The sequence below is a fragment of the Schistocerca nitens genome, chromosome 7, assembly GCF_023898315.1.
Source record: "Schistocerca nitens isolate TAMUIC-IGC-003100 chromosome 7, iqSchNite1.1, whole genome shotgun sequence".
NCBI classification, from domain to species: Eukaryota; Metazoa; Arthropoda; class Insecta; order Orthoptera; family Acrididae; genus Schistocerca; species Schistocerca nitens.
The window spans coordinates 404,914,446-404,924,214 of record NC_064620.1 but is presented as its reverse complement, the minus strand read 5'-3'; the positions used below and the strand labels follow the sequence as shown (position 1 = coordinate 404,924,214).

The 9,769-nt window shown below is 39.0% G+C and overlaps 1 protein-coding gene across 4 annotated transcripts in view; it reads left to right on the top strand.

Annotated features, from left to right (window-relative positions):
- The first annotated feature begins 5,433 nt into the window (after nucleotides 1-5,433).
- The window catches only part of LOC126194747 (glycerol-3-phosphate acyltransferase 3), a 227,502-nt gene continuing 223,166 nt past the window's right edge, over nucleotides 5,434-9,769 (top strand). For all 4 annotated transcript variants that reach the window (XM_049933016.1, XM_049933017.1, XM_049933015.1 and 1 more), the window contains exon 1: nucleotides 5,434-5,672. In XM_049933016.1, the coding sequence (XP_049788973.1) occupies nucleotides 5,517-5,672 (156 nt within the window). In that variant the 5' untranslated portion in view covers nucleotides 5,434-5,516. The remainder of the gene's footprint in view (nucleotides 5,673-9,769) is intronic.

Genomic DNA, 9,769 nt, shown 5'->3' with positions numbered 1-9,769 from the left:
CTGGCAATGAAGATGCCTTGCAAACAACGAAGGTGAAACATGTATGGCACAAAAATTGTGCTTCATTCAGTTGTGACTATATGGTCTAAATATAATAACTATCACCTTACCATGATATTATATTTCAGTATCTGTGTGGCTAAACTTAAGCAAATATTGAAAATTATTAGAGCTGACTTTTTTTAATAACTTGATAAGGTGTCATGGAGAAAACAATAATTCTGTGACAGCTTGTTACACTGTGCTGTACCCCACAAACCCCCAAATCCTAGAAGTCTTTTCGAGATTGCAATTTCACACTTTTTTCTCCTTGTGGTACAGAAAACAGTGTATCAATATTAGAGAAGGAAAGTTGCCACTCACCATATAGTGCAGATGCTGAGTCACGATAGGCACAACAAAAAGATTCACACAATTATAGCTTTCAGCCACACATGCGCACGCACGCGCACACACACACACACACACACACACACACACACACACACACACAAACACACACACACACACAACTTGAACATACATTTGCAGTCTCAGACAACTGGTTTCAGTTGTCTGGGACTGTAGACATGTGGCAAGTTGTGTTTGCATGTGTGTGTCTATTGCTGATGAAGACCTTAATGGCTGAAAGCTATAATTGTGTGAATCTTTTTGTTGTGCCTATCACGACTCAGCATCTCCGCTATCTGGTGAGTATCAACTTTCCTTCTCTAATATAGTTAATTCCATCCTGGCTTTCCCATTGTTAGAAAACAGTGTATTTTCTTTTATGCATATGGATCCATATATGAAATACAGATTAATACATCAACAGTACAGCCAGATTCTGTTCTTCGGAGCCAATTACAATCACTCTGTGATTCCAATACTGAATGTGGTCTCATCAAGCCATGACAGGTCTTCTGTGGCTACAGACAAATGGTAAAACTCTGCAGTAATTAAGTTGTGTAAGCGGAGGAGGTGAAGCTCTTGTGGGACATGGTGGTGGATGCACAGTGGTTAGGTATATGTGATCATGTATATTTTGTGTTGGAGATAGGCATTGGAATCTCTCTGCCAGCATGTTGTAATGGTCTCTTTTTGCATCTTGATAAGGGTTGTATAGGGAAGGGACAGAGAATGTATTGGGAAGTCTATTTTGGCAATGTTCTGCAAGTCTTCACATCTGCTTTGACTGCATGACAGCACTAAAACTACTGCCACGCCTGTGAAATAAACCAAAATCATATAGTGATAGCTAAATCCACAATATTTCCAGTTGCACTCAGCAACTCTAGTACTATACTTTAGTACAGCTATATCGGGAAAGTATAATAATTCTGTAATGAATGAAAATTCCATGTTCCAGACACTAGGAGGGGACAAGTGTCCCTTATTGCCCACCTTGCAAATGCCTATGGATGTAGACAACAATTTTCTTTGAAAAATGTGACTGTAACCAAGTAAATATTAAGCTACCAATAGGTGATAAACAGCAGCTGTTTAACATAACTGAGGAGGAAGCAGCCATTTTTTTATAATTTAGTTGACTTATTTTGCCTGTCTGTCACTCAATACTTCCTCATTTAGCTACGAATTATAACAATAATAATGACTATAACAACAAAAACTGACCTGCCCTAAAATTATTTCAGCCTAGACATTAAAATTATATTAAATTAGTTCAAACACAGATGAGAGTTAACAATCCCATACACCTGTCCTTCAGATTTACAAGTAACAACACGCCACAGGAGTTATGCAACCAATAGAAAGCATCATCGATCATGGTCTATGGTACAGATAAGCATGATGGCCTACAAAACCACCACATGTGCTTCACTTATCACGGGAGTGGACTGGACTGGAATGATCACTGAAGAGAGGCGGGAACTGGCTTGAAGTTTGTCAAGAGGCATTTGTCTCCCATCTGGGGCATATTGAGTTTGTACGATGGCAAGGAAGACTAGAGTGACTTCAATATGTAGCTGCATAGGAAGGCAAGTGGGAGACAGGCTGCTAATAGACATGAATGTGAACATAACAGTTCTGTATTATTTCATTAGGGTTGAACAATTATATGTGCACACCCTCACCCAGGGCACAGTTTGCATCATTTTGTGTTGCTCTGTGTCAGAGCAAAAGGCGAAGTGAACTGCCCACAATGTGTGCACCCAGCTGGAAGGTAGGCTGCTCACTCCAGTGAATGCCAGCACAACGGGTGCTGATGTGGCAGCTGGAGCACTTGGCACAGGGTCTTCCATTCATGTCTCGGACCATGTAGTATTAGCAGGTTGCTCTGTGGGCAGTCTCATAGAAGTGACAACGTAGTATTGGCTGCATCATAAGTACAGCATCATCTGGCACAGCATAGCCCAGCTCTAGCGATTATGACGGCATCAGAAGAACACATCGACCTTGTAGCGGTGCCATCATGCAGGCGGGCATCATAACATAGCTCTGACAGACCGATGATCAGCTTAGCTGGCCCGGGAGTTTAAATACAGGTGCCTGACAGGTGAGCAATCAGAAGGAATTCCTCTATGTCAATTGACCCTCTGGCCAGCACGGAAGCTTATTGAATGGACTGATAGCGTCCTGGGTGGCTGCTGACTCACAGAAGAAAGTTGGAGAGCAGAAGCATCTGCTGCTGCTGGTGTTGTGCTGTGTTGGCAGATCATTGACTGTGACTGTTGGCAGTGGCTAACGCTCCAGGGCTGTTGCTGTGGTGCAAGTTGCTCCATAACATAATAATTAGGTATTGTGACAATTTGACTATCTGATACCCATCTCTATCTTAGCAATATTTGTGACTATATTCTCAGTACAGTTAATGCTTTCCTACATTACTTTAAGTCAGCAAAGCTCCAGTCTTGTTTACGTGCTTAAATAATAGTTCACTTTCATGGCAATTGCCTATATGTATGCAGGCTTAGGTTTCTGTGGATACTTTCATCTTCAGTAAAATGTTTTTGGATGTGCAACCACATCATCATGTTTATAAAATGAAAATTTTGGCCACTATTGTAAGTGGCTTACACCAAGGTTACGTATTTACAACAAGCACCAGATAAAGGTCACTTTCAACAGTGGTGAAATGTTGGTTTTACAAACAACATGATAACATGACCACATAGAAAGAAATAATGTGAAACTGAAACAACAACAATAACAAAAATAATGTTGGTATTTGTTGCAGGTTGGTAGCACTGGCAGGAATCCTAGTTGTTTAAACTTCATAATAGCATTTTTAGATGAGACTGAAGAAATATAAAATCTGTATCAACAACCAATATAAAATATGGAGACAAATATTTATTGCTACATAATGTGCATGGATTGAAAATTGTAATATATAGTGTAGTTCAGAAGCATAAAAAAAACAGATGGTGTCATTTTGGCTCAAAGGTATTAATGACCTAACACAGACAGTACGGGCTGATGCATTTACAGTGGAACAGAAATCACTATTTAAATACAGCAATCAAGGTTTCTTCATGGTTATTAGAGCACAGACCTAAGATATTATAAATTAACGGTGGAAAAAGCAGTTGCAGGGTAGTTGTGGTAGAACTGCTAGAGTTTATATACTTAGTTTGTTGGTGTGAAACTAAAAATGACAAAATGAACTAAGTAACAGCATTTGGTAAATTAATTCTTTCATGATTGAAAAAGCTAAATATTTTATATTTGAGTACCTAAATTATTCAGAAGTAACATTCTCTCAGATTACTTTGCAAAAGGATCTGACTCATTATATTGAGAGAGTAGTCACAGCAAACACAATGGTGGTGATAGTGCACTGAGTTTCAAGTATGGACACCACATCATAAAAACTGTGCACAAGCCTATATTGTCTTAGCATATTGTTATTTACCATCTATAACAACTGATCTGAGTGTCAGATTTACATTGGACTGGGAAAATATTTAGTCTCATAAATTATGCCAGTGATGTTGAGAAACATCTGAAATTGCTAAAAACATATTTTGATCTCATACACAATGAAGTATCTTGAACAGAATGACCTCCTCATTGCCAGCCAGCGTAGATTTCGAAAACATTAATCATGTGAGACCCAATTCGCATTTTTCTCACGTGACAGACTGAAAGCTTTGGATCAAGGCAATCAGATAGGTGCAGTATTTCTTGATTTCCAAAACTTTTGACTCTGTACTACACCTACACGTATTGTCAGAAGTACGATTATATGCGGTATTAAGCGAAATTTGTGACTGGATTGAGGACACAGCATGTAATCTTGGATAGAGAGTCATCGTCAGATGTAGAAGTAACTTCAGGTGTGCCCCAGGGAAGTGTGTTCGGACTCTTCCTGTTCTTATTGTATATTAATGACCTTGCAGATAATATTAATAGTAAAATCAGGCTTTTTGCAGTGCATAAATATTCAGAAATGTAAAATATTTCAAGAAAAAAACTAATATCCTACGACTATAATATCAATAAGTCACTATTGAAATCGGCCAGCTTATACAAATACTTGGGAGTAAGACTCTGTAGGGATATGAAATGGAATGGCAACATATGTCCAGCAAGTTTATTGATGGCAGCACGAATGGTCAGAGGTTTGTTTGATCCTCGGGAGAGTGTCACATAGAAAGTCAAGGAACTGAAGTAGAAGACTCTAGAAGGCAGACTAAACCAACCCGAGAAAATCTATCAACAAAGTTTCAAGGACTGGCTTTATATGATTACTCTAGGAATACATTACAACCGCCTACGTATGCACCCTACTAACTGGTACAGTGGGACGTACCCTCTGCCATCCAAGTCACAGTGGTTTGCCGAGTATGGTATAGATGTAGATGAAACGCTATCCAAGAGATCAATATATTTGCGTTAGTCCTAAGTTCACAATTGTCCAAATATAAAAGTTTTTTGGCGCTAATCGCGGTTCATACCTGCAATAACAAATAAGATACAGCAGCAAGAAAATACCACACACCAGTAGAATGACACACAACCACAATTTTACATCCGACTCAATTTGTGTGCGAATGAATGAACTTGCCATTGTACATTATATACTACGATACAAATACCTAGCTTTTTAACGCCTGCGCGCTTATCAGTTGTATCAATTACATGACATCAGACGATTGAAAAAAAAAAATTGTTTCTTATGCACTACTTTTTCAAAATACCGCGCCCGCTCCACCTCGTACATCACCAATGATAATACGTAAACTCAGCAATGATCTTTGGCTTTGTTTTACTTAAAATGTAACTGTCTCTTGTAAGTAAGATGAAACTCTTGTGTTTAATATTGTTCGATAAAATCAGAAAGATTATAAAACCGAGATAAGCTGTAAAATATGTACGAAGGATGTGGAAGGAGCTGAAGACTTGCGCTCGTATCGTTGGCATTGGTGGGATATCGCTGGCTTGTGTGGATTACTGTTAACCAGAGAGTTTCATCAGTTGCGGTGTAGCGCTGGTTTGGGGAAGTTGTATGTGACCGAATGCAGTTAAATCTAAACTGTCAAGTATACAAGTGACAATTTATTAATTAAAAGATGGTGGCAACTATGTGGACAGTCGTATCGTTCTCTTTTTCTCTTCTTATAACCCCATTTCTGATGGTTCTATTAGGAATAATATTTCTGGCCTCAATCGGAAAATCTCTTGGAGTTAGAAGACTTTACGTCAATCTGTTGTTGAAGATTTTCGAGGTAAGTCGTCGTCAGTGTTTCTGCTTCTTTTCTTTACTAAACTTGGCTAATCTCTTGTTTCTTTTCCTGGTACCATATAATTTAATGGTAGACTTAACCTAAAACTTGAAGTCATTCTGTGCCACAAAGATTTGTAGCCAATATTTTATTCTAATAACATTTATGCTGTCGCAAACATAAAAGAAAACAAGCAGAATTACTTGAAAGACTAGTCCATACGGTGTTGAAAGTTCGTTTCAAATGTACCATGTGGATGTACAGACCATTGGACAAAGTTGCTCTCGTGGTCCTTATAAGACTAGTTTAGCTGAATTATGAAATTAAGTGGGTTTAGTTATAAGTAAACCAGATGCCATTTCAGCATCTGTATTTGCATATTTCCATGTTATGACGGTAGATGAGTATTCATAGTTTTCAGTTTTACCGGTAGTAACCAGCACGTTGTATTCCTTTCATTAAGTGGCATATTGACGAGTTTCTGTAGTGACAATTAACACCCATCAGTTGTTACCCAACTGTTTGGCGACAAGTCGTGGCCTTAAATTCACCGGCAATACAATGTTTTGCGATCGTGGAGAAATGAAATTATGCACTAGACATATGTGACGAAAGTTTGTAATTTTTTGGGCATTGTACAGGCTGTATCTTTCCACAGATCGCACTCTGTTACTAGTACCAAGCTATCTTTGATCTCATTTGCCCTTCTGGAGAAGGAGACTAGATTTACCAAACCTTTATAAGATATGACTGTTCAAAATCAAAACCACTGACACTGTTGTTGCTAAATGGTTACATCCACAGCACTGCACGCAGTATTAAAAACGGTTTTTAAATTCTAGCCAAATCAATTTCCTTTTCGTAAAAACAGCTCAAAAACCCGTGAATGTTTACACAAGTCATAAACAGGTAGCGTTAGAGTTACTGACACCGATAGGAAGGCTCAGTCACTCGTGTGCACCAAATACGCATTCGAATGAAAAGTACAAAGCTCCACAGGACGAATGCATTGAGCAGATAGTGGCGTCCAGAAAATTAAGTTTTGTGAGGGAAGTAAGACCTGTCTTGAGCGCTGACTGCGTTACCGGTGTACTGAGATAATCTGTTTTACGTGTTGGAAACATATAGGATACTGTCGTAAACATTAGACGCTTAACATATTCATTTCGTAAGAAAGCAAAGAATGTGTTGTAGCTAGAGTGTTGTTAGTAGTTGTCGCTCCGGTCACAGATAGTTTTTCTGTAGTCTTCGAAAGTAGTTCTCATTTAAGAATTGGTGTATTTTATAACTGAACAAAACTCGTAAGGATATAAGAGTTTAACGCTGTGTAATCCAACAAGCTTTGCAGATCATGATAACGCTGTCTTGACAGCTGTACTTAACGTTCTGCGCTACCGTTGTTATAGTTGCGAATCTGCAAGGAGCGACTAGAACTGCTGCCTTCGGTGTAGAAAAGTTCAGCTACCTCCTAGTTGCGTCGCGAAGAATTGCCCCGATGTTGAAGAGCCCTCATTAAATATAGTTTGCGAGAATGGAAGAAGTAATCCTAACTGGGGTCAAGTCCAAAATAAATGAGTTTAAATTTTTCCTCTGTCCATCTTACTTTAAAAGCCCCAAATTACATCAGGTGAATGCCGAAATGGTTAATTAAAAAAGACAGTCTTCTTTGTTCAGTTGGTGGTTGTACCTAGTTTAAGACATACTGTAAATATTATGCGTATTGTTTGATACTAGTTTGCTTGGAAACAATCCATGAGCATGTATTTCATATTACTGTCAGCTGAAACCACAAGGCTAAGTTTCTACATGCTGCTTGATTTACGACGAAAAACATTACTTTGCGACTGACAGCTGAAATAGAAACTTAGTACAGGGTGTATGCGCCCCAGGAAATCCGGAAAAACCCGAGAATTTTTTCATCCGGGACAAAAACCAGGAAATAGCCGGGAATTTTTTAGGTTTCTGAATTTTTCATTATTTTTGTCTTCAGATAAATTTCTGTACAAGAATTTGACTTAAGCCCGCTACTGCAGATTAATACAGCAGCAATAAATCATAAACGAGAGAATAACATCAAAAGAAAACTTCAGTCGCAAAGAAAATGCGCTGTTAAGAACAACAAAACACGCTGCACATACAGTAGTCTGCCGACAGCAAATTGTGTCAAAGCCTTTAAGAGGAAGACTATGCGGTTCCTAAGAGGTCGCGGAAAAATATTGGGAATTGTGGCTTGAGAAGCGTCATTACTTAGTAAATTTCCTTTTACGCGAGACTAATTTTGTTACGTGTGAGAATGTGCGAAGAATTTCTTAAACCATGTTGCGTCTGACTGTTTCGGAACTTAACACTTTGAGGACCAGTCACTTAGGAAAATTTCAGGCCCAGAACGCTAGCCATTCATGCCGCCATGTAAAATTTTACTGGCACATTCGTGTTTTATTGTATGTTAAAGGGTAACACGATAAAAAAGATCAATCTTCGAGGTTAGTTATCACAATTATTTCAGTTCTTTCATAGATTAAAAATTATGCAATAACGATGGCAAAAAGTATAATTATCGTTAAAAAAAGTGGAAGGTGAGTTCTTGAGCAATTTGACACCTAATCGGCTTTTTATGGAACAGTTGAAGTGCCCGGCGGAATATGTATTCAGCCAGGTGCTTGGTGCACAGCAGTGAAATTTACAATCGTGCCTGTCAGAAGTACTCAGCTTCTGCAGATTAAGCCGTGCTCTTGGGATCCTGCATAAGCACACGCTCGGAAAAAAAAAACAGCAAAAAAATTTTGACGGCCAATGTTGTGTGTGAAACGTAGCCTTTCGTGGTGAAAAATGTCATCTAGTAATCGTATTTCGCAAAGCAAGAAGACATTATTGCGCCATTTTTTTCCGAATTCAGAGTTCACTGCCAGGCCACTCAGAGCGCTAATTTGGCCTGTTTCCGTATGGTAGCATGGGCATCGCATTTACTATACTTTGGTGTTCTGTGTACGGAAGCTACCGTGCTATATTTGGTGAATTCGTGCTTATACTGTCATAAACCAGAGTATGCAGCGTACATGTTGCCGCGCATTAAAGATCGTTATAAAACGTATTGTTTTTTGCTGGGAGTGCCAGAAAGTTCAACGCCGGTGTATAAAACATTTACCATTCAAAGAATTGCTACGTGTTACAGTTCCGAGGGAAAGTATATTGCCACGCGGAAAAGCGTACTTTCACACGGGGTGGAGTGTATTTTAACAGGAAAATTTCGGCATATTTTTTCTTGTCGGCGTATGCACTCTGTGGTATCGTAAGCCAATAATTAAAGAAAAAAAAATACCGCCCAATGCACTCGTCGGAAAACCTCGATGAAAGCGATTTTACAGCTCTTCCCACGCCTCGGACTTTGACCTAATTATTTATATAGCCGTTCTGTAGGGAAAGCTGCTTCTGTTTTCAGATTTAATGTATATTATGCTGTGGCAACATTGCTAAAATCGGCTGTCGACACAATTATCGCGCCCGCGATCACATATAGTGATTGTACAGAGTAGATATATAGTGTTTATTATCGAAGGTGTCGTGTTGTAAAGACGGAAGAAAGTAAGTAGAAAGTGGACCGATCTTCTCACCAGTCGAAAAAGATTTGTTGCTGGGAATTGTATTACGTCAGTATAAAGACAAAAAGCTGATAGTTACTATGGCCAACAAACGCGAGGCGTGGAAGTAGGTTAGTGTTGACGTTATCGCAGAACAGAGGGATAAATTGCGGCTGGAAATGTTTGAAAATGTGTAATGGCAATACTAAGAAAAGGATGAAGAAAGCATACGTACATAAGACACATTTACTTTCATTTCGTCTCATCTGCGCGAGCGCGCAATGTGTTTCCGCCAGTGAGACACATGTGATGTTATCGTAGTTTTAACATGCAATGAGTTAGAACAACATATACTTCGTTCCAAACCGCACTGTCAAACACGAGTACCTTCTCTGGTTTCGGCTCTCAATGAAGAATGGGCTTCCATTCCTTCACTTCAGATAATCTTTCAGACTGTCCCCTGCAGAATTCAAGCCATCATAAAGGTGAAGGATGGATACACCCTATATTAATGTCCACTAA